This window comes from Dendrobates tinctorius, unplaced genomic scaffold (assembly GCF_039654945.1).
Source record: "Dendrobates tinctorius isolate UK_male_01 unplaced genomic scaffold, ASM3965494v1 ptg000051l, whole genome shotgun sequence".
In the NCBI taxonomy this organism is placed as follows: Eukaryota; Metazoa; Chordata; class Amphibia; order Anura; family Dendrobatidae; genus Dendrobates; species Dendrobates tinctorius.
In genome coordinates this window covers 3,787,749-3,811,323 of record NW_027361719.1, presented here as the reverse complement: position 1 = coordinate 3,811,323, position 23,575 = coordinate 3,787,749, and the positions used below count along the sequence as shown (strand labels likewise).

The following is a 23,575-nucleotide window of genomic DNA, read 5'->3' as shown; positions in this document are numbered from 1 at the left end:
TTGCTTCTTGAAGTGGCAGACACAGGAATCGTTTCTGTTTAAAGTCTGCCTGGTTTATTGAAATCCTCATAAACCACGTCACCAAAAAAAGTACAGTTAGGTCCATATATATTTGGACAGAGACAACATTTTTAAATTTTGGTTCTAGATATTACCACAATGAATTTTAAACAAAACAATTCAGATGCAGTTGAAGTTCAGACTTTCAGCTTTCATTTGAGGGTATTCACATTAAAATTGGATGAAGGGTTTAGGAGTTTCAGCTCCTTAACATGTGCCACCCTGTTTTTAAAGGGACCAAAAGTAATTGGACAATTGACTCCAAGGCTATTTCATGAACAGGTGTGGGCAATCCCTTCGTTATGTCATTCTCAATTAAGCAGATAAAAGGCCTGGAGTTGATTTGAGGTGTGGTGCTTGCATTTGGAAGGTTTTGCTGTGAAGGAAACATGCGGTCAAAGGAGCTCTCCATGCAGGTGAAACAAGCCATCCTTAAGCTGCAAAAACAGAAAAAACCCATCCGAGAAATTGCTACAACATTAGGAGTGGCAAAATCTACATTTTGGTACATCCTGAGAAAGAAAGAAAGCACTGGTGAACTCATCAATGCAAAAAGACCTGGGCGCCCACGGAAGACTACAGTGGTGGATGATCGCAGAATAATCTCCATGGTGAAGAGAAACCCCTTCACAACAGCCAACCAAGTGAACAACACTCTCCAGGAGGTAGGCGTATCAATATCCAAATATACCATAAAGAGAAGACTGCATGAAAGTAAATTCACTGCACGGTGCAAGCCACTCATAAGCATCCAGAATCAAAAGGCTAGACTGAACTTTGCTAAAAAACATCTAAAAAAGCCAGCACAGTTCTGGAAGAACATTCTTTGGACAGATGAAACCAAGATCAACCTCTACCAGAATGATGGAAAGAGAAAAGTATGGTGAAGGCGTGGTACAGCTCATGATCCAAAGCCTACCACATCATCTGTAAAACACGGCGGAGGCAGTGTGATGGCTTGGGCATGCATGGCTGCCAGTGGCACTGGGTCACTAGTGTTTATTGATGATGTGACACAGAACAGAAGCAGCCGAATGAATTCTGAGGTATTCAGAGCCATACTGTGTGCTCAGATCCGGCCAAATGCAGCCAAACTGATTGGTCGTCGTTTCATACTACAGATGGACAATGACCCAAAACATAAAGCCAAAGCAACCCAGGAGTTTATTAAAGTAAAGAAGTGGAATATTCTTGAATGGCCAAGTCAGTCACCTGATCTCAACCCAATTGAGCATGCATTTCACTTGTTAAAGACTAAACTTCAGACAGAAAGGCCCACAAACAAACTGCAACTGAAAACCACCGCAGTGAAGCCCTGGCAGAGCATCAAAAAGGAGGAAACACAGCGTCTGGTGATGTCCATGAGTTCAAGACTTCAGGCAGTCATTGCCAACAAAGGGTTTTCAACCAAGTACTAGAAATGAACATTTTATTTACTATTATTTAATCTGTCCAATTACTTTTGGCCCCTTTAAAAACAGGGTGGCACATGTTAAGGAGCTGAAACTCCTAAACCCTTCATCCAATTTTAATGTGGATACCCTCAAATGAAAGCTGAAAGTCTGAACTTCAACTGCATCTGAATTGTTTTGTTTAAAATTCATTGTGGTAATGTCTAGAACCAAAATTAGAAAAATGTTGTCTCTGTCCAAATATATATGGACCAAACTGTAAATACAGCCTTTGTCCGGCAATGTAAGACATGAAGTAACAAGTTCGTACAATAGTGCTGGTTAGTTACCAGCTTCCATGTCCTTTAGCAAAGGACAGTCAATCCAGGAGACCTGCAAACTCCATATGTCCAGCTTTCATTAACACAAAAGCACATTTCCAAAGCTTGGAACTCCAGACCCACCCACACTCAAATGCTCTAGAAACCTGGGTATTTATCCTCTTAATTCCTCCCATTCTGTAGCTGTTCAATGATCCTAGAACTAAACATGGCTGATTAGTGTGCTGGATGATTTTTCCTAGTTTATATTATATGAAGCTAATAATAACCTCTATGCTACATATCTACTTTCAGTACTTTGCCTGTGACTTTGTCCCAAGTGTAAAACCTCCACAAGTGACCCCATTTTGAAAACTAGACCTTCAAGGAATGTATATAGATGTGTGGTGAGCACATTGAACCCCTATGTGCTTTACAGATGTTTATACCGTTGAGCTGCGAAAATAAAAAAAATCATATTTTTCCCACAAAAATTATCTTTTAGCCCTATTTTTTATTATTTTCACAAGGTTAAAATGAAATTGCACCATTCAATGTGTTCTGAAATTTCTCCTGAGTACGCCATTACCCAAAATGTCATTGAAAACTACTTTTGAGGCACAGTGCAAAGCTCAGAAGGGAAGAGGCGCCATATTAGAGTTCAGATTTTGCTTTAATAGTTTGAGGGTGCCATGTCACATTGGCAGAGCCCCTGAGGTGCCACAACAACAGAAACTCCCGTAAGTGACCACATTTTACAAACTACACCTCTCAATGAATTCATCTAGGGATGTAGTGCGCTTGATGAAACCACAGGTGGTTCACAGAAATTTACACCATTGGGTGGTCAAGAAAGAATAAATACATTTTTACTGCTAAAATGTTGTTTTAGCCCCACATTTTTTATTTTTATAAGGGCTAATATGAAAAAATGGACCTCACAGTTTGTTGTACAATTTCTCTTGAGTGTACCAATACCCTACATGTAAACGGGAACTACTTTTGATACACAGTGCAAAACTCAGAAGAGAAAGAGCACCATAATTTAGTGCAGATTTTACTGTTACGGTTTGCTGGTGTCATGACCTACTGGAAAAGCCTCTTAGGTGCCAGAACAGCAGAACCCCTCCATAAGTGACCCCATTTTACAAACTACACCTCTTGATGAAGTCATCTAAGGGTGCAGAGATCATGCTGACATCACAGGTGTGTCACAGAATTTTATACCATTGGGTAGTGAAGAAAAAATAAACACATTTTTACCACAAAAGTTTAGTTTTTACAGATTTTACATTTTCACAAGGGAAAATGGGTAAAAGCAGCACCAAAATTTGTCACAAAATTTCTGCTGAATGCAGAAATGCGCCCCTCAAGTGACCCCATTTTGGAAATAATACCCCATTGGGAATTTATCTACAAGTATAGTGATGATTTTGACTGCATGGGTGTTTTCCATTAACAATCAGCAGTGGAAATTGCTGAGTGAAAATTGCAAATCTGCCATTGTAGTGCCTGTACATTGTAGTGCCCACTGAGGACTCTCAAATCTAAATGTGATTCATATGAAACACCTGAGGTATTCATTCACTAGAATGAGGCAGCAGAGTTACTCTGGACTCTGGTCTCTGTTTAGCAGTTCCCTTCTTTTCTATGAACCAACGATACCTTGTCGCAGTTCAGGCTTTCTTTTTCTTACAGTGCCCAATATTGTAAGGCTACTTTCACACATCAGGTTTTCGGCGTCAGGCGCTATCCGGCGTCGTGCCGGAATGCCGGATCCGGCAAATGTTTTGTAAAACCTGATGTGCCGGATCCGGTTTTCTGCCGGATCCGTCTTGTTCTTGACAGACAAAACCGGATCCGTCTCATCCGGTTCATCCGTTTTTCTATCCGTTTTTCGACGGATTACGCCGGATCCGGTTTTTAAAATTGACCCTCAAGGCAGAGTACACTGGCAGGATGACAGTGTGAAAGATTTGTGCCCTAACCAAACTTGTGTACCTTCTGGACCAACAGTATATACCTTTGCCAACCAAAGTTGGCTATCTTGTCATGGTCTACTATTTTTAGCTTTAGGCCACAGGTGTGTACCTGGTTGTGTTTTATGCAAAGTATTTCACCTTTTAACAAAAGTTGTGTACATTGTTAGGAAATCACCAACAATAAACACAACTTTTTAGGTGAAATACTTTGCTTCAAACACAACCAGACTGTGGCAAAAAGCTAAAATTTACCCACAGTTATATACCTGGTTTTGAATACCTTTTTACCTTTGAAATACCCTGTATTTAACCTTTTTTTTAAACATAGTTCGCCGCAGAAAGAAAAGACAGACAACCATTGTGAAACGATAATTTAACTTTTATTTAAAATTTTTTTTTTTTTAAATGTTTTTAAAGTGCAAAAAACTTTTTTAATAAAGGTTTTAAACCCAATGGGCATTTTTATAAAAAAAAAAAAAAATTACAAATCTGTGTAGTGTGGGGTGGAAATACTGCTGGAGGGGCTGCGGGACACTTCGACACTGGGTGTGTGGAGAGAGGACTGGGATCGTGGTGGGGAAGGAACAGTTAGAGGTGAAGGTGTGGAAAAAGCTACAGAATGGGTGGACATGTTGGAGGCAGAAGAGGTGGTGGGCGGTGGAGTGGAGGGTTGGGCAGGGACTGTAGGAGCAGATGATGTTGATGGAAAGTTGTATGGGGAAGGAGTTTGGTACGGGGAAGGAGTTTGGTACGGGGCAGGTTGCTGGAAGTGGGGAGATGTCTGGTACTGGGGAGGTTGCTGGTACTGGTGAGGTTGCTGGTATGTAATAGGAGGGGGAGGATGGAAAGTGGCTGGAGGGGGTGCAGATGTAATAGGAGGGGGAGGATGGAAAGTGGCTGGAGGGGGTGCAGATGTAATAGGAGGGGGAGGATGGAAAGTGGCTGGAGGGGGTGCAGGTGGAGGAACTACAGTGGTGGGAGGTGGAGGTTGGGAGGTAACCTGCTGTAGAGCACCGTGGCACGAATGCATTACATGTATCTGCTGGGTAGGAGATAGTGTTGCCATGCACTCCACAACAGACCTGAAAAAGGTGTGGTTTGGCGAAGATCTTGCTTCTGAATGCATGGTTTGCAGAAGTGTCTTCACCTCCAGAATGCTGGAGTTGATCTGCTGAAAGCCTGCGGAGATTTGCTCTGACAAGACTTTTAGACAGTTCTGGAAAGATGCATTCAGATGCAAGAACTCTTGCGCATAACTCTTTTCCTGACCCCTCTGCCGCTGCCGCCCAGTACCCGCAGGTGTACTAGAGGTGGCAGGGGCAGAAGGGTGGGGTAAAGGGAAAGCGATCTCCTCACCAGCAGCTTCATGTAATGTAGGCGGCCACGATGCTCCTGTGCTGGTGGATGGGACAGATGGGTCGAATGTGTGGGAAGGCTGGGAAGGTGCAGATGTACCGGGGCGGTCGAAGTGTCCCTCGGTGCCGGTCTCCTCAGGGATCGCCTCAGAAGGGTCCAATCGTGCAGGCTCCCGAGTGCTGCTCACCGTGCTGTGGAATAAAGAGAAAAAAAAACAATTAAAATACTGACATGGTATGGCCCTGGCTGAAAAAAAAAAGTTACATCTAACATTTTTTTTCACATGTGGTGTGTAATATTTACCTTCTGGTGAGCATTGTTTCCCGGAGGAACGACAGGGCTTGTGCGTACTTGTACTTGCTCCTGCGTCCTCCAGATCCACTCGGGGCCCGCATCTCTTTATTGAACTCCTTCTTGAAACGATCCCTCACAGACCGCCACCGATTCACAATTCTGTTCCCTGAAACGAGAAAGGAGTGGTTAGTATACAACATCAGTGTTTCACAAACTCCAGTCCTCATGGTCCCCAGGGGTCATGTTTTCAGGATTTCCATAGTAAATAGAAATCCTGAACACATGATCCGTGGGGACCACGAGGACTGGAGTTCGGGAAACACTGGTTTACATCAAGCAACCGGTACTGTATATACTTACGCTCTTTAATCTGGGCCCGAACATCGAGGTCCTCCCAGCGGCCCACAAGGAGCGAACAGATTTCCTCCCAGAGTCGTCGGGTAACGATCAGGTCAGCGTGGCGGCGGTCAGCCATATTCCAGAGCGGCTCCCTTTCTCTGACGAGATCGATGAGGCGGTCCACATCAATCCCTCCATCCTCACCGTCAGAGTCGGGAGCACACTGTGAAGGCTGTTAAAGAAAAAGACAAAAATAACATAATTAGCCTCCACAAAAGAAATGAAATAAAAAGTGCAAAAAAAACAAAGCAAAAATATTTATACTTACACGCTGGTGACCGCCGCGTTGCTGTCGCCGACGACCCTGGGAGGCACTGCGAGGACCTCTTGGCCGAGCACCAGATTGGGAAGACTAGAGAAAAAAACAAAAAATGTTATGTATTTGGATGTAGGCATTTGTTTGCTGTGTGTGGTCTGCAGAACGTTGTTTTCTATGTGTTGTGTGTAGTGTGATGTTGTGTTTCTGCCTTTGATGCAAAAAACTTACCAATTGTGAGCCCACTCCAGGTGTCTGTCCACCCCTTCCTTCTTCTTCTGGGAGCTCCTCTTCATCTTGTGATTCCTGTTTTGAAATAAAAGGCAATGAATAGACATATATTACAGAGATGATGGATTTTGGAAATAAAAACTTACCGTCAAACGCTGACGATGCGAGGGAGGGCTCCCAGAAGAAGATGTGCTGTCCTGTTGATGGCCAGACTCCATGGCTGTGGGTATTGCTGCTGCTGTTGCTGCTGCCAGTGATGCCATTTCTGCTGCTGCTGCTGCTGCATCTCTTTGTCGGCTGTTGAATAAAGAGAAACAAAGGGCCAATGAATATCTTGATATTCCATGGCCCTAGTTTGGAGGAATGGGGGATTTGATAATTACCGTCTCTCATCTGCTGCTGGACTCCCCTCCTCAGCATGTTCCATTTGCTGCTCCATTTGTGGTGGTGCTGATGGTGCTGCTGCTGCTGCAGATGTCTGCTGCCTTCTCCTGCTCCTGGTTCTTGGCTTGGGTGGCATGTTGGGTGTGGCTGAGGGTCCCATTGTCTTGCTTTTATATATCTCCTGTGGGCAGAGCTACTGAGCATGCTCAGACCAAAAAACCGGATCCGGCCGCCGGATCCGGCTTTCGCCGGATCCAGCGCATTGCGGCGCTCATAGGCTTTCATTGTGTGAAAAAGCCGGACGCGCCGGATCCGGCGTGTCCGGCTTTTTCGCCGGAGACAAAAAACGTTACAGTAGCCGTTTTTTCCAGACGCCGGATCGCGACACATTGCCGGATCCGGCGAAAACCGGATGAAACGCATGGCCATCCGGCGCGATCCGGCGCAAATGCAAGTCAATTGGGGGGAAACCGGATCCGGCATTGCATTTCGCCGGATCCGGTTTCTGTCAAAAGCGCCGGATCGCGCCTGACGGCGAAAACCTGATGTGTGAAAGAGGCCTAAGTCTTCCTTTTAGCAACAGCTGCCCCAGTTGATGTGATGTAAAAAAAAAGTTGTCATATATTACACATTTTGTCCTCTTAATTCATGCGTCAAATCTGAAATGACTCGCATTCCCTGATTCTTTTCAGGTTCTTCTCCAGGCTTTTTTCTGTATATACCTGAGCATTTAGAGCGTAGGAACTGCTGCTGGCACCGTGTCCATATCTTGAATTTATACTTTGCTGGATTACTCAGTATATACAAGTGCTTCTCACTAAATTAGAATATCATCAAAAAGTTAATTTATTTCACTTCTTCAATACTAAAAGTGAAACTCATATATTATATAGAGTAATTACAGAGTGATCTATTTCAAGTGTTTATTTCTGTTAATGTTGATGATTATGGTTTACAGCCAATGAAAACCCAAATGTCATTATCTCAGTAAATTAGAATAATTAACAAAAACACCTTCAAAGGCTTCCTAAGCATTTAAGAAGGTCCCTTAGTCTGTTTCTGTAGGCTCCACAATCATGGGGAAGACTGCTGACTTGGCAGATGTCCAGAAGGCTGTCATTGACACACTCCGCAAGGAGGGTAAGCCACAAAAGGTCATTGCTAAAGAAGCTGGCTGTTCACACTATGCTGTATCCAAGCATATTAATGGAAAGTTGAGTGGAAGGAAAAAGTGTGGTAGAAAAGGGTGCACAAGCAACCAAGATAACCGCAGCCTTGAAAGGATTGTTAAGAAAAGGTCATTCAAAAATTTTCGGGAGATTCACAAGGAGTGGACTGCTGCTGGAGTTGTTGCCTCAAGAGCCACTACACACAGACGTATTCAGGACATGGGCTACAAGTGTCGCATTCCTTGTGTCAAGCCACTCATGACCAATAGACAACGCCAGAAGCGTCTTACCTGGGCCAAGGAGAAAAAAGAACTTGACTGTTGCTCAGTGGTCCAAGGTGTTGTTTTCAGATGAAAGTAAATTTTTCATTTTATTTGGAAATCAAGGTCCCAGAGTCTGGAGGAAGAGTGGAGAGGCAGACAATCCAAGCTGCTTGAGGTCTAGTGTGAAGTTTCCACAATCAGTGATGGTTTGGGGAGCCATGTCATCTGCTGGTGTAGGTCCACTGTGTTTTATCAAGACGAAGAGTCAGCGCAGCCGTCTACCAAGAAATTTGAAAGCACTTCATGCTTCTGTCTGCCGACAAGCTTTTTGGAGATGGAAATTTCATTCTCCAGCAGGACTTGGCACCTGTCCACTCTGCCAAAAGTACCAATACTTGGTTTACAAACAACAGTATGACTGGGCTTGATTGTCCATCAAACTCGCCTGACCTTAACCCCATGGAGAATCTATGGGGTATTGTCAAGAGGAAGATGAGAGACACCAGACCCAACAATGCAGACGAGCTGAAGGCTGCTATCAAAGCAACCTGGGCTTCCATAACACCTCAGCGGTGCCACAGGCTGATCGCCTCCATGCCACACCACATTGATGCAGTAATTGATGCAAAAGGAGCCCTGACCAAGTATTGAGTGCATTTATTGAACATACATTTCAGTAGGCCAGCTTTTCAGATTTTAAAATAATATTTTTTTCAAGCTGGTGTCATAAAGTATTCTAATTTACTGAGATAATGACTTTTGGGTTTTCATTGGCTGTAAGCCATAATCAATATTAACAGAAATAAACACCCGAAATAGGTCACTCTGTCTGTAATGACTCTATCTAATACATGAGTTTCACTTTTTATATTAAAGAACTGAAATTAACTTTTTGATGATATTGTAACTTTGTGAGATGCCCCATATATCGCATTTCTGGAAGTGTCAGGTTCCTTTAATATTGGTAGAAAACACAGATAGCTATTAGTAAGCATTCAAGCACAAATATATTTTGACATGAATGCGCATACTGTTTTATGTTCCCAAATTACATTTTTACAATACAAAATCCACTTATAGAATTAAACATTGACATAGTATGTTTCTATCCATAAGGAGCACTTATCAGGAGACATAAAGCTTGTGTGTCATGAAGTGTTACAATCCAGCCTGACATGGATTTGGCATTAACTGCAGGATGGTTAAATCGGACAGCATCTCCTTCATGTATTTCTTGACCAGACTGTATTGAGGGAGGTCTCGCAGTGGGTGCATCATTAATGGGAATCTCTCACCAGGTTTTTGCTAACCCATCTGAAAATATTATGATGTAGAGGCTGAGTCCCTGATTCTGCCCTCTTTTGTTGGCCATCCCTTTAATTCCTCCCTGGACAGTGAGTATGTGCACACAGAGTTCATTGAACGCAACAAATTATTACATTCCGATGATGACTAGTGCCAGCGTCAGGATATTGTTTGTGGACGTAGTTTGTGCGCTGCACTCCCATCCTGACGATGAAAGACGCAGTCATAGTGTCTCCAATGTAATAGTAGCAGCCTGTGTATCTTTTGTGATGTATACGCACCAACTTCAGTGTCTCCTATGTAATAGGGGCTGGTGTATAATTATCACAAAGAAGACTTTGAGGCTGGTGCATATACATCACATAAGAGCTGTTGTGACTGGTGTATATATATATCACATAGGAGACACAGGGATTGGCGTTTATATGTGTCTCCTTTGTGATGTATATACACCATCCCCAGTGTCTCCTATGTGATATTTATACCCAAGTCCCTGTGTCTTCTTTGTGATGTATATACTCCAGTTCCAGCGTCTCCTGTGTGATATTTGGCACATAATGGATGTCAGAAATTCCTAATACTGTACAGAATAATGGAAATCAGAATGCAGGTGTGCATACAGCCTAACTTGCCTGTAGTTGCCGAGTTTGTGTTGCAATCCTCTGTACAGAATCTAATCTACATTGTTTCTTTGCAAGTAAAACCTTAACTGGATTGACTATTAATTAAAGACCCCCATTTAAAATAAGAACTCTGTATACCCACCTCCTACCACAGTGCTCTTTCAGCAAGAGTTGCATCTGTGTTTTTCACGGATAGAACTTGCAACGATTATAGTCTATGGGGCTTTTCACATGTGCATGTATTTTTGCAGACTGGTTGGCCCATGCAAATTTATGGAGAAATTACCACCTTTTCTCAGAGTCTTGGCTCAAAATCACCAATGTAAGAAACCAGCTTTTCTATCACATAAAACCTACCAGCACAAAAAACAGTTGCATCAGGAGTATATCCTCCAGGGATGTGCCTGCTATACAGTGCATGCCAAGCTGTGAGAATGTAAATTTGTATTGTTTGACAACATATAACATTACTTTGCTATTTAATTTAAAAAAGTAAGCTTATAAAAATACCACACCTAGCGTATCCTGAGGGCTAACAAAGGTAGCAGAAAGCCACACTGCTGCCACAAGGGCTTGTGCATACAACTGAGTTTCTCGAACGATTGCTACCCACAGATGGCACTCGTTCCTATGATATTTTGTAGGGCTGTGCGCATGTTCGACTTTTTTTTCCTCAGATCAAGTGGCCCACGGCCCACAGAAAAAAGCGGAGACATGTCCGATTTTTTTATTTCATTGATCAGATTAAAATTGGCAAGGGAAGACTATGGGTTCGTGAAAAAAATCAGACCATACTCAGATGACATCCTAGTGTGGTTCAATTTTCATAGAATGAGGCTCCCTTCACACATCAGTGTTTTCCATACGTGTGGTGTCACTTTTCACACCTACTGAAGACACTTACACTCCCACACCCATTATATGCTTTGCACCCATTTTTTTTTACGGCAGCACGGATGTCAATACGTACCGCACATGTGCAAACGGATGACCTAAAGTGTGACATCCGTGTGTTCTCCGTGTGACACGTACCGGACTAGAATACAGAATAGAAATGACAGATGTTTAGGTGATAAAGATGTGCAAAGATCTAGATAGATAGAATAGATAGATATGGGGTAGATGGATAGCTAGATAGATATCCGTGAGGTATATAACTAGTGCCATGTGTGTCTAGCTTATTGTACATGGATTAACCTAGTAAAAGAAAATAATGACGTGCAGTCCCCACCTTTTTTGATAACCAGCAAAGGTAAAGCAGACAGCTGCGGGTTTATTATATCAGGCTGGGAAGGTACCTGCTTACTGGGCCCTTCCCAGCCTGCCTCCTCATTAGCATATATGATCAGAATGGGATTACTCAGCACTGGAGCTTTGGGACCATTAATTTAAGGTACCAGTTATCTTGTAATTTCAAGCTCTTCATGGTCATGTATTCTTTGGGGGGGGGAGTGTAATGTTTATGACAGATTACCGTATTTTACAGCTTAGAATTTATATTACAAAAAAATCAAGACAAAAAAAGGGCTTAAAAATGCAATGTAAAAAGCCGCCATCAGTGAATAATGCTGTGCTTTTTCCATTCGCTCTGCTGGTATTAGAGCTCAAGTATATTCTAGTGGATGTGCCTAACTTGCACTAACATCTGGCTGATGATGAACAGACATGGCCCCAGTTCTGTACAACCCCTCTATTAAATATTAAACTTAAATATTAAATATAACTTAAGTAAATGAATTGTGTTACCTTGCAGGTAAATCCTCAGATATTCTGCAGGAGGCACAAATAGATAGGATTCCCATGTCACTGTGTAACAGTAGTGGATGGTACCGAGGGGTTCTTACCAACAATATGATTTGTGCTGGTTTTGAGTCTGGAGGAGTCGACACTTGTCAGGTAAGTAGAAAGCAATGAAGTCAGATCCCGAAAACCCCAGTAGTTTGCAAACTTCATTGAACTATTGTTGTGACGAGGACAAAATATGGTGCAAACAGTAAAGGAAAGTTATCCCCTATTAACCCGAGAAAAAGTTCCCATTCTATGTTATACTGTAGAGGAGCTCTGAAAAAAAAACTAAATTGTGGGGTATATGTGCAAATGTGTGATCAACATTAGCAGAAACAGTAGTTTTAGGAAATAAGTGTTTCTATGGATTTCTGCCCCTAAAAAAGATGATCACAACAACCTTCCCTATATTGACACTATGTACACAATGTAGTGGGGAAAAAGCAGCATTATTACCGTACTTTTCGGATTATAAGATGCTCCGGATTATAAGACGCACCCCAAATTTTGAAAAATAGGATTTTTTTTAAATAAAATTTTGGTGCTTCTTACAATCTATGCGTCTTATTGCTTACTGGGAGTGGTGTCTGCGGTAAAGCAGGGTCCCAGGGTCGCTGCTGAAGGAGGCAGGAGTGGGGTGATGCTGCAGGCCGCAGTCTTGGATGAGGGGGTGTTCCGATGTGCGGTGCGCTGCTGCAGGTGTCCGGTGCTGCAGGGGTGTCCGGCGGGGCTGCAGGGGTTTCCTGTGGAGGAGGCAGGAGTGGGGTGATGCTGCAGGCCGCGTGCTGGGATGAGGGGGTGTTCCGATGTGCGGCACACCGCTGCGAGTGTCTCCAGTGCTGCTGCGGGGGTCTCTGGTGCTGCGGGAGCTCTGCCGACATTTTGAGAAAGGCCAGAGCCCCCACAGTTCCATGATTTCCTATGCAGTGGACTCTGGAAAAATGGTCGCCGAGGGGCGACGCATGCGCAGATGGAGATCTCGGTACCAAGATCTCGGGAGATGAGATTTCAGTCCTGAGATCTCATCTCCCAAGATCTTCACAAAATGTCGGCAGAGCCCCAGCACCGGAGACCCCCACAGCGCCGGACACCCCCTCATCCCAGCTGCGGCCTGCAGCAACGGTACCAGTAAAGTATATCCACATTATAAGATGCACCCTCATTTTCCCCCCAAATTTGGGGGGAAAGAAGTGCGTCTTATAATCTGAAAAATACTGTAATTCACTAGACTCACAAAATAAGTGTACCCCAATTAGGCAAAGTTCAAGACCGGAGCCAATTTAAAGAGGTATTCCTGTTAGACGATGGTACTTCCTAACCAAAGGATAGCTGATAACTTTCAAATTAGTGAGGGTCCGACTGCTGGTACTCCCAATGATCGGCAGAATGAGAATAAAAGTGCCTTATTCCGGTAATGAGTGGGAGTCGCAACGGTCAAACCCCTACTATTATACAGAAGTTATCATCTCTCCTGTAGATTACTGGTAGACGTAAATGGGAACGGTTCTAATAACTTTTCAAAGATACAAACTTGACACTTAGAGAGGGGGCAGTAAGTCAGTAGGAAGATGTGAAACACACAGGTGTTTTTTTTTTTTTCTTGCTTTGTCAGACATTTAGGCTACATTCCCATGATGGGTTTTTGGTGAGTTTTTGATGCTACGTATTCAGCACCTTACAGTCCCAGCAAAGTGGATGGGATTTATAGAATCTCATGCCCTCTCTGCTTTTTGTTTACTCAGTGTTATCCGACTTGCATTGCGTGTTCCAAATCCACAACTTGTCAGTTTCCCTTGTGGGTACACTGTGTGGATTTTCCCCATAAAATTGCATTAGACATGGAAAATCCGTAAGTAAAAAACTCTAAAACAATTAAAATGAACTGTACATTTATCAGACTTACGCAGGTTTTCAAACTGTCCTTCATGTTCTGCAACAGCTCAGTACTGAGGGTTTATAAAGTCTTTCTTCACTTTATCACTTTATCGCTTTTAACATTACTATTTTCGTCTTGTATCATATCTTCCTATATTTGCTTTTAGTTTGTTCATGCTGCAAGAACACACTAAAAATGTATGTAATCCGCACATGAAGTTTTGTCAAAGTCGAATACCAGGAAGTATCAAAAATCAAGCAGCTTTACTTAAAACATAAAGCAAAAAACTGACTGGCACTTCCAAGCTAATGTGAACAGGTGCGTACTAGGAGTAGCCACCTCCATATGCAAGAAACAAAACAAGTTGTACTCTGTAGTGCTTAGCATGTCAAAATGAAATATGAATAGCAATACTGCTCTGGATAATAAGAGATAGAGGTATTCACATCTACCCAGAAATTCAGACTTCAGCCTTGAGCGGTATTGACACTAGACACGTAGGTTCCATGCAGTTTTGAGACCGACTTGTCATTGGCTGCTGGGCATGCATGAATTGGCCTAATTATGTGCTAAGTGGCTCAATTTTTTCTTATTATACAGAGCAGTATTGCTATTCATATTTTTCATATATTTCATATTTACATGCTTTAGCACTACAGAGTGCAACTTCTTTTATTTTCTACTTAAAACATGTCATACCAAAAAGAGATTAAAACCTCATTGTCAAAAACATGATAAAACACATGTAAAAAAAATGCAATGAAAAAAACACAAGTAACTTAATTTAACCAATAGGTGCAGAAACAGTGCAGAAAATCTGCAACATCAAAAACTCACCAAATATTCATTGTGTGAACTTAGCCTTAGGGTATTTTCACACGTAGCATTTAGATGTATTTTTAGTGGCCAGAAGACCACAGTGTAAATTACACACTTTTTTTGTGAGATCTAAGGGGTAGGTTTTCTCCTTATGGAAAGTGACATGCCAGTATGAGGAGACTTAAACACCTCACAGGCTCCTCTGGGAAATTAAATATGCAAATTGTCTCTTCAAAGAGGAAGAGGACTTGAACTCTAGAGTCACCTATTGGAAGTAACAATCCTAAAAATCAATATTGCTCCTTTAACTAGCCTTGCATTATGATTTAAGACTGCTACTTCCAATAGGTGGCACTAGAGTTCAAATCATCCTCCTCTCTGCAGTGTGCATACTTTTTTGTGCTAACTAGTGATTAGTGAGTATACTCATTGCCCCGGTGAGCTCCGAGTATTTTGGCGTGCTCGGAGATTTAGTGATTGTCGACGCAGCTGCATGATTTGCGGCTGCTGGACATACTGAATACATGTGGGGATTGCCCGTTTGTTAGGAATTCCACCCATGTATTCAGGCTGTCTAGCAGCCACAAATAATGCAGCTGCGTCGACAAACACTAAATCTCCGGGCACGCTAAAATACTCGAAGATCACCTGACCATGCTCGGGAAAACCCGAGCAATGAGTATACTCGCTCATCTCTAGTGCTAAGGCCGGTCTCACACGTCCAGATAATTCTGGTACTGGAAAAAACGTTACCGGAGCTATCCGTGTCCGTGTGGATATGTGGTCCCTCCGTGTGACGAACGTATGCCGCATCAGTACCGCACGGATGCTGCCTGGGAAGAAGCGCTACAGTAAGCGCTGTTCCCTGGCTGCTGGTGCTGAACGTCGCTGTCATTCCTCTCTCCTGCTCTTCCGGCAACAGCGAGCAGGAGAGAAGAATGAATGAAAACCCGACGTAGGGTCCCCCTCAGTTTGTGAACCAACCCGGCAAAACTCACAGCTGGGGGCTGCTTGTCATGATCCATGCTGGATCATGACAGATAAAATGCACTAGTAACCTTTTTGTTTTCCTTAAGCTGTGGTGCTTAAAGATAGTTTTGCCCCCGGTGGCCATTAGGGTCATTGCACTGTGGTGGTTTCAGTTCTAGTTGTGCCCTCGGTGGCCATTAGGGTCATTGCACTGTGGTGGTTTCAGTTCTAGTTTTCACCCCGATGGCCGTTAGGATCATTGCACTCTGGTTTCTTTAGTTTAGTGCATGTGATTATAAAGCAGGTGTGATTGCTCTGGCTCTGCTATAAAAGAGTGTCAGGTGTTGCAATCACTGTTGGTGATATTGCTCATTTCCAACCAAGACTGGTGAAGGAAGGAGAGAGAGAGTTCCTGGCAGCTCAGTCAGAGTCCTGGTGTGGAAGGAGTCTGAGAGGATTTCCTTGCAGCTCTGACAGAGCTTGGTTGCAGCTATTCAGGAGTAAAACTGCATTCTGGTGGTGGACTCTGTTGCTGGGAGCAAGAGCAACAGAGCAAAGCTAAGTGGTGTTTCCTGTTTGTATTTTTCCTTGGTGTGTATTAGTACAGCGGTGGGGCCAGTGCCTGCACCACCCAGCTCCCTAGCAAGGGATAGGTGTAGGGTGTGCTAGGGTGACAGGTTCCGGCTCGGCGACAGGTGAGGAGCCTGTATAGGGAACGCTAGGAGTGTGAGGGACACTGACTCAGGGGAGTGCAGGAGGTCTCCACATCCCCGTTCCCTATCGCAGGGCCCACCGTTGAAACTGTCTTCCCTTCCCCCGTGTCTTGTCGTTTTAGTTACCGGCCTGCGGGTCTTGTCACACAGGACAGTTACATGTGCCGTGTCTTGTTGTCTTAGTTACCGGCCTGCGGGTCGTGTCACACAGGACGGGTCCACATGACACTGCTATTCTCAGGCTGGTAAGGGGTCATTGATCTTGGCCCCCCCAGCCTAAAAACAGCATCCCCCAGCTGCCCAGAAAAGGGGCATCTATTAGATGCGCCTAATCTGGAGCTTTGTCGGGTTCTTCCCACTTGCCCTATAGCAGTGACATGTGGGGTCATAAGTAGTTAATGTCACCTTTCTATTGTAAGGTGACATTAAGCCCAGATTAGTAATGGAGCGGTGTCAATAAGACACCTATCCATTACTAATCCTAGAGTCAGTCAAGGGTTAAACAAACACACACAATAAGAACAAAGTCTTTTAATGAAAGAATACACTACACACATTGTTTAAAGCTTTATTATACTCCTAATTCCATATCGACGCCATCGGTCTCCTGTAAAAAAATAATAAAATAATATACCAACACGGCGGCGCAATCCATCTCGGGGGGTTAATCAGTTTATAGGCGGAGTGGTGCTAATGCGACCGGGGAATGAAGGAGAAGCAGCGGGCACAGGCTCAGTGACGTCACCGCTTGTTACTCAGCATGCGCCGGCTGCTTACATTACATGTGAACTGTTTGCCGTGTTCAGCACGTTTTGCGGACCGTGCGCTCCCATAAACACTGACATATCTCCGTGTTTTGCACACGGATCGTGTGTCCCTGAAAACACGCCGACATGTGCAAAGACACATTTTAATGTGTCTACGTGTGTCAGTGTCTCCGTTACGTGAGGAAACTGTCACTTCACGTACCAGAGCCACTTACGTGTGAAACCGGCCTAACACATTTTGAGCTCCATGGGAAAAAACTGGAAAGAATTGACATGCTAAAAAAAAACGCACAATAGATAAAAAAAATATCAAGGTAAACATTGCACTCTGTAAATGAGATTTTAGACATTTAATTCATTTTGCTCTTACTATAAAATACAGATTTTTTTGTAGGAAAAACACATAAAAAGCGTTACATGTAAATAAGCCCTCAGTGTGTTTTTTGGATCAATGGCATTTTTCCTACACACAACATGCTTTAGGGGTGTCATTTTGTATAGGATGCCATTTTGAGAGAAAAAAATTGTATAAAAATCATAGTTTTTATAATCCAGAAAGAAACAATTGCAAAATAAAAACAAAATTGTATAATAGAAATCTAAGGGTATATTCACACTAAGTTCTTTGCTGTGGATTTTCTTTAAGTACTCCATGTTTTATCAATGGAAAATCTAAATTGCTGTTTATATAACTTTTTGTGAGATTTTTCATTTTCATGACATCTCTCAATAAAAAAAAATTATGTAACTTCTTTGATAAATTATTCCTTTGAAAACCTCTTCAAAACCAATGCAAAAAACTAGTCAATAATTGCATCCAGTCTAAAAGCCTCATCAAAAACCTCATGGATTTGTCCAGGAAACGCATGTCATATTTGCCCATATTTATACGTACTTCATTTGCACTTGGGGACATCCATAACATAAATTGACATGCACGGTGTGTGGCACAGATTTGCTCCACAGCGTGTGTATGACATTTCTTGAAATCTCATTTACAACACTACTACTGTAATACGAAGCAGTCTGCTTCATATTCGTGCTGTGCAAACATACCCAAAAGATGAAATCAGGTTTTTTTTAGTTTCTGAATTTTAAAAGAATGCTATAAATGTAGTCACTGAACTACCGTAATTTACAAAAAATAAGTCACATGCACAAACGACATGAAAAAGCTTCATATTTTGCCATATATTATTCTAGCTGAAAAATCCACATCAAAAAAGGGTTTTCAAATTTTATTTTAATGAAACTTAGCAGGAACCCGTCACATTGTACATGAAATATATCTTCATAGGAAAAGATTCATCACTCGATCCAACAAAGCTTTCACGCCAAAAAAGGGGCGTAAAAGCTGTGAAAAGTCACAGAATTTTGACAAAACTCATAGTTGCACCAAAAATTTGTGACTGGCATTCTTACACCAGTTTCTCCCAGCTCTGCCAAAATGGGTGGAGCTGAGGGAGGGAAAGAAGCGTGGCGGGGCGTGACACTACAGCTCGTTGAATTCATGACCAGCTGTGGCATTCCTTATCCATAGTCATGGACTAGGGTAAGATTTCTGTCATGGTGCATGCCACTCATCAGAGGCTTCTGATTCATTAAGAGGTGTTTTCCTCTGAATGAATCAGGAGTATCTGACTCCACGCTTCCTTAAGGGCCTGTCACACTAAGCGATATCGCTAGTAATATCGCTATAACGTCACTGATTTTGTGACGTTATAGCGATATTGCTAGCGATATCGCTATGTCTGATACTTACCTCCGACCGGCTCCCCTGCTGATTATCGCTGATCGTGCGAGAACATCCTGGACCGTTTCTCGTCGTCAGCTTCCGGTGGCGCCGACGAGCGACGCGTGGACGCAGGCGGGAGGACGTCAGGATCGCCTCGTCTGACAGGTAAGTGGCGACGCCCGACCCCTGCTATGTCGCTGGTGAGATCTGCCTGTGTGGTAGCTCACTAGCGACCACTTAGCGATGCACCAGCGATCCTGACCGCGTCATATCGCTGGTCGGGATCGCTGGTGCATCGCTAAGTGTGACAGTACCTTTAGTCTAACCACTTTTTTATGCTATAGGCCACATGAACACGTTGAGTATTTGGTAAGTTTCTTATCTCAGTAGTGGTAAGCTGTCATAGAAAACATTAAAATCCCTAAAGCCATGCTAGTGAGGGGGCTTTCACCCCCTCCCTCCTCCTCTTTCATAGGATTTCCAGCAGGTTGTAGAATTGCACAATGGACATATGGAAGTAGGAAATTACGTATAGCTGGGAAGTGACAAATCTAATTACAATTCCTTTCGAAGCCTAATCACCCTGGTGGGGACAGGTAATTAAGACAAGATACCTATTGTGATGAAGTTTGGTGTTAGTTTGATTAGAGAAGGGGCAGTATGCTCTCTCCAGAAAGTGCTGCTATTATGAAAGAACTTCCACCCCAGACTTTGCGTCTCTGAAGGAAAGTTATGAATATTGGGGTATGTGTAGATCCGGTATTGATGGGACATTTTAACTTCATGACTAGTCGGGGAAGAATATGCATATTTTTTTCATATCTGTGACACCTGCCTATAAGCTCCAAATCAACAGTGGCCAGATCGCTAACAACAGCCATGTCATGTTTGGTCTCCGGGTAAACTTAAAATCTTGATAAAAAAAATATGGTGACGATCTTGAACTTCTCCGATCGTCAGGAGTGAAGATATTGTTAATGTTGTGAACATCATAAAATCCTGACCGGCTTTTATTTTTTCAACCCGGCTCATGTGAGGTCAGCAAGGGGGGGGGTGGATGTAAAAGGTCAAGGCGAATTATGACCTGTGTTCAATGCCAAGATAGATGTATGTAAGTGTAGGCTTGATCCATGTTAACTAGACGTTTTCAGTTGGATTGCTTCCATCTGCTAGCTGAGCTATTTCTGTGATCAATGTAGTAAATTACATAGGTTGAAAAAAGACGTAGGTCCATCAAGTTCAACCTTTCTCCACCAATTGTTAATTTTGTCACTAAGTTAACTATAACCCGCAATGTTAAGTGTATTGAGGAAATCAAGCAGCCCTTTATTAAAAGCTGTTATAGTGTCTAGGTGGTTCAGTTACGACCCTCCTGGCCGCAATCTTTGACACTTGGTAGCAGCGGAAGGATCTGAGTGGTCTCTCAGTTGTTGTTCCCTTGACAATTGGTGGCAGCGGTGGGATTCTATGTGATCTCTCAGGCGCCATCCCTTTACATAAGCCAAAACCAGGAGTGGGTGAAAAATATTTAAATGGTGCATGTGTTTCTATACTTTTCCTCTGACCGTTGCACTCCTGATTTTGACTTGAAAATACTGAGGTAAAAAATAACTCACCAAATACTCAGCACGTGGCTAAAGAGTCCAGTGCATACTATGACTGCATACTTACAGTAGTGTTCAAAATAATAGCAGTCCAATATGACTAACCAAATTAATCACTGTTTTTGATATAAATTATATTACCACATGTCAAACCATTTACCAGTCGGTGCAGTAGATTCTAAGAAAACCAACAGACTCCACATTCCTGATCTGCAGGTTTTTGAGTCTGTGTATTAGAATAATTGATTGAAAGGGGATGTGTTCAAAATAATAGCAGTGTGGCGTTCAATTAGTGAGGTCAATCATTCTGTGAAGAAACAGGTGTGAATCAGGTGGCCCTTATTTAAGGGTGAAGCCAGGCCATGTACATTCATTTCTCCTTGAAAGTCTGAGAAATATGGGTTGTTCGAGACATTATTCAGAAGAACAGCGTACTTTATTAAAAAGTTGATAAGAGAAGGTACAGCTTATAAAGAGCAGCAGACCATGATGGCCTGTTCAACTAAAGTGATTTGCAATGCTTGAAAATGGAAAGCCAAACCAGAGAGAGGTGGAAGAAAATGGAAGACTACTATTCGAATGGATGGAAGAAAGGCTCAGCCAGTGATCAGCTCCAGGATGATCAAAGACAGTCTCAGGTTACCTGTGAGTACTATGACCATTGGAAGACGCCTTTGTGACGCTAATCTCTTAGCAAGAAGTCCCCGCAGTGAACCACTGTTTAAAAAAAAAGACATGTACTGAAGTGGATACAATTTGCCAAAGATAACATCTACTGGCCTAGAGAGAAATGGAGAAACATTTTTTGGACTGATGAAAATAAAATTGTTCTTTTTGGGTCCAAGGACCACAGACAGTTGTCAGACGACCCCCAAACTCTGCATTCAAGCCACAGTACACTCTGAAGACAGTGAAGCATGGCGGTGCAAGCATCATGATATGGGCAGGCTTCTCTTACTATGGTGCTGGACCTATTTACCGCATACCAAGGATCAGGGACCAGTTTGCAGATATTAAAATACTCAAAGAGGTCATGTTGCCTTACGCTAAAGAAGTTATGTCCTAGAAATGGACGTTTCAAGAAGACAACAACTGTAAACACACCAGTAAACGAGCAAAATCTTGGTTCCAGTCCTACAAATTTATTGAGGCTATGGAGTGGCCAGCCAATCCCCGGCTCTTAATTCAATAGGACACTTGTGGGGTGATATCAAAAATGCCGTTTCTGACGTAAAGCCAACAAATGCCAAAAAATTGTGGGATGTCGTCCAAGCATCCCGGGCTGGAATAACAGGTGACAGAAGTTGGTTGACTCTATGAACATAGATGTGAAGCAGTTCTAAAAAAAACTGTGGGTTACAACTAAATATTAGGTTAGTGATTCACAGGAATGCTGAATCCACAAAAATAGTACACTGATATTTTTTTAACATCCCAATGTTCATTTTTTGTTATTTTTTGTAAAGTAGTTAAAAATTATCTACATTTCTCTTCATGTTTTGAATTAGAAACCAGTGTGCAATGTTCCCAATGCTAGAAATAAAAACTACTAAAAAGATTTTGTGAGTAACTCATGCTTTTGAACACACTGCTGTTATTTTGAACACTACTGTAGATAGTGATTGACTATTAACTACTGGATTTGTCCACATAGAAAAGGAGGGATTTAAATAGAAATAATATAAACGGCTTAGCTCCGCCTGCTCCAACAAACTGCTGACATATCACACACAATATATAACATGTCAGGATCCCTGGAAGGGTGGTTTCGCTTTGACCTGCGCTGTGCACTTTTGACGGTGCGCCGTGCGCGCCAAAATCTGAAAAGTTTGATTTTGGCGCGCACGGCGCACCGTCAAAAGTGCGCAGCACAGGTCAAAGCACAACTAGCGCACGGCCTGCGCACGATCTGCGCACCCTATGCTAAAGATAGGGTGCGCCGATCGCAGGCGCCGCTGTGCGCTAGGAGGCGGCGCTACAAGCAAGGGGCGGGCACGCCGGGCAGAGAGCTGGCTCGGGGGCGGAGCTACCCCCGGCCGTGCGTGCGCTTAAAAAGCGCTAATGTGAAACCACCCTAATAGATGCATAAAGAAAATGTTTTTCCTAACCAGCGTCATGTAGGTTTGATATAAGTGAATGAGAACTCTTTTTGTATTCAAAGATAGCAAACCTTGTATATAGCCATAAATAACAAAGACTGACTGGCACTTCCAAATCAGGAAACTGGTGCGTACAGGTGCAAACAAAGAGTAGCGTCCCGCCCATCTCTCTGCATAACAATCAAATAAAGTAGCACTCAGTGGTGCTAAAACATATAAATATGAAATATGAATGCCATTACTGCTCTAGATAATAAGAAAAATAGAGATATTTAGCACATAATTTGGCCAATTCATGCATGCCCAGCAGCCAACGACAAGGCGATCTCTGGTTTGCTGGGTACCTACGTGTCTAATGTGAACATGTTATTTTTCCCAGCAAAACTGTCTTGGTATGAAGCACGGACCTCTGCACTCAGCTCTAGTTGCTTGTGTATGTGACCTGGGTATTCAGTCACTGGGGTAACACTAAACTTTCACTGTTCTATTGTAGGGAGATAGCGGAGGACCTTTTGTCTGTTCTATAGGGGAGTTCCAACGCTTCTACCAGTTTGGCATCACAAGCTTTGGCTATGGTTGTGCTGAGGCCAAATATCCAGGTGTCTACACACGAGTAGAAAATTTTGAAGACTGGCTGGCGATGCAGCTGGCGAACGCTGCGGACCGTATAGATGGTGGGATCCACGATACAAGACGTCTTCTCAGTGCCACTTGCATTATAAATGCTATGTTTTTAACATCATTTCTGTAAAATGTACGAACAGCAGAGAATAAAGACCAAGGGCCCTATACCACAAGACAGATTTTTGTTTATTCTAATCTAAAAAAAAAGGGTTTTATTTCATTTATTCATGATCATTTTTTACATCTGCGAAAAAAAAATGTGACTGAACACAACATGTTAAGCATGGATTATATTTCATTACAGTGCAAATTCATATTTTAGATCTGTACATAAGCGATGGCATTTTAGATCTTATTTCACAAATTCTGTAGCTTTTTCATATTTATTCATGAAAATATAAGAATGATTGATTAGAACAATTTTTAGCTTTTTAAATTAATTTTTCTCAATCGCTTCATGGGGAACATAGAAAACCACGGGTGTACCCTGCTGCTCTCAGAAGGCTGACACAAAGAATTACAACTAAGAAAAAAGGGCAAGCTTATCTTAG

General features: G+C 42.7%; 1 protein-coding gene across 1 annotated transcript in view; it reads left to right on the top strand.

The window, feature by feature from the left end:
* The window catches only part of TMPRSS12 (transmembrane serine protease 12), a 52,009-nt gene extending 28,812 nt beyond the window's left edge, over positions 1 to 23,197 (top strand). Inside the window, exons 3-4 of the mRNA XM_073576926.1 lie at positions 11,787 to 11,929; positions 22,894 to 23,197. Coding sequence (XP_073433027.1) covers positions 11,787 to 11,929; positions 22,894 to 23,151 — 401 coding nt within the window. The 3' untranslated portion in view covers positions 23,152 to 23,197. The remainder of the gene's footprint in view (positions 1 to 11,786; positions 11,930 to 22,893) is intronic.
* The last annotated feature ends 378 nt before the right edge of the window (positions 23,198 to 23,575 follow it).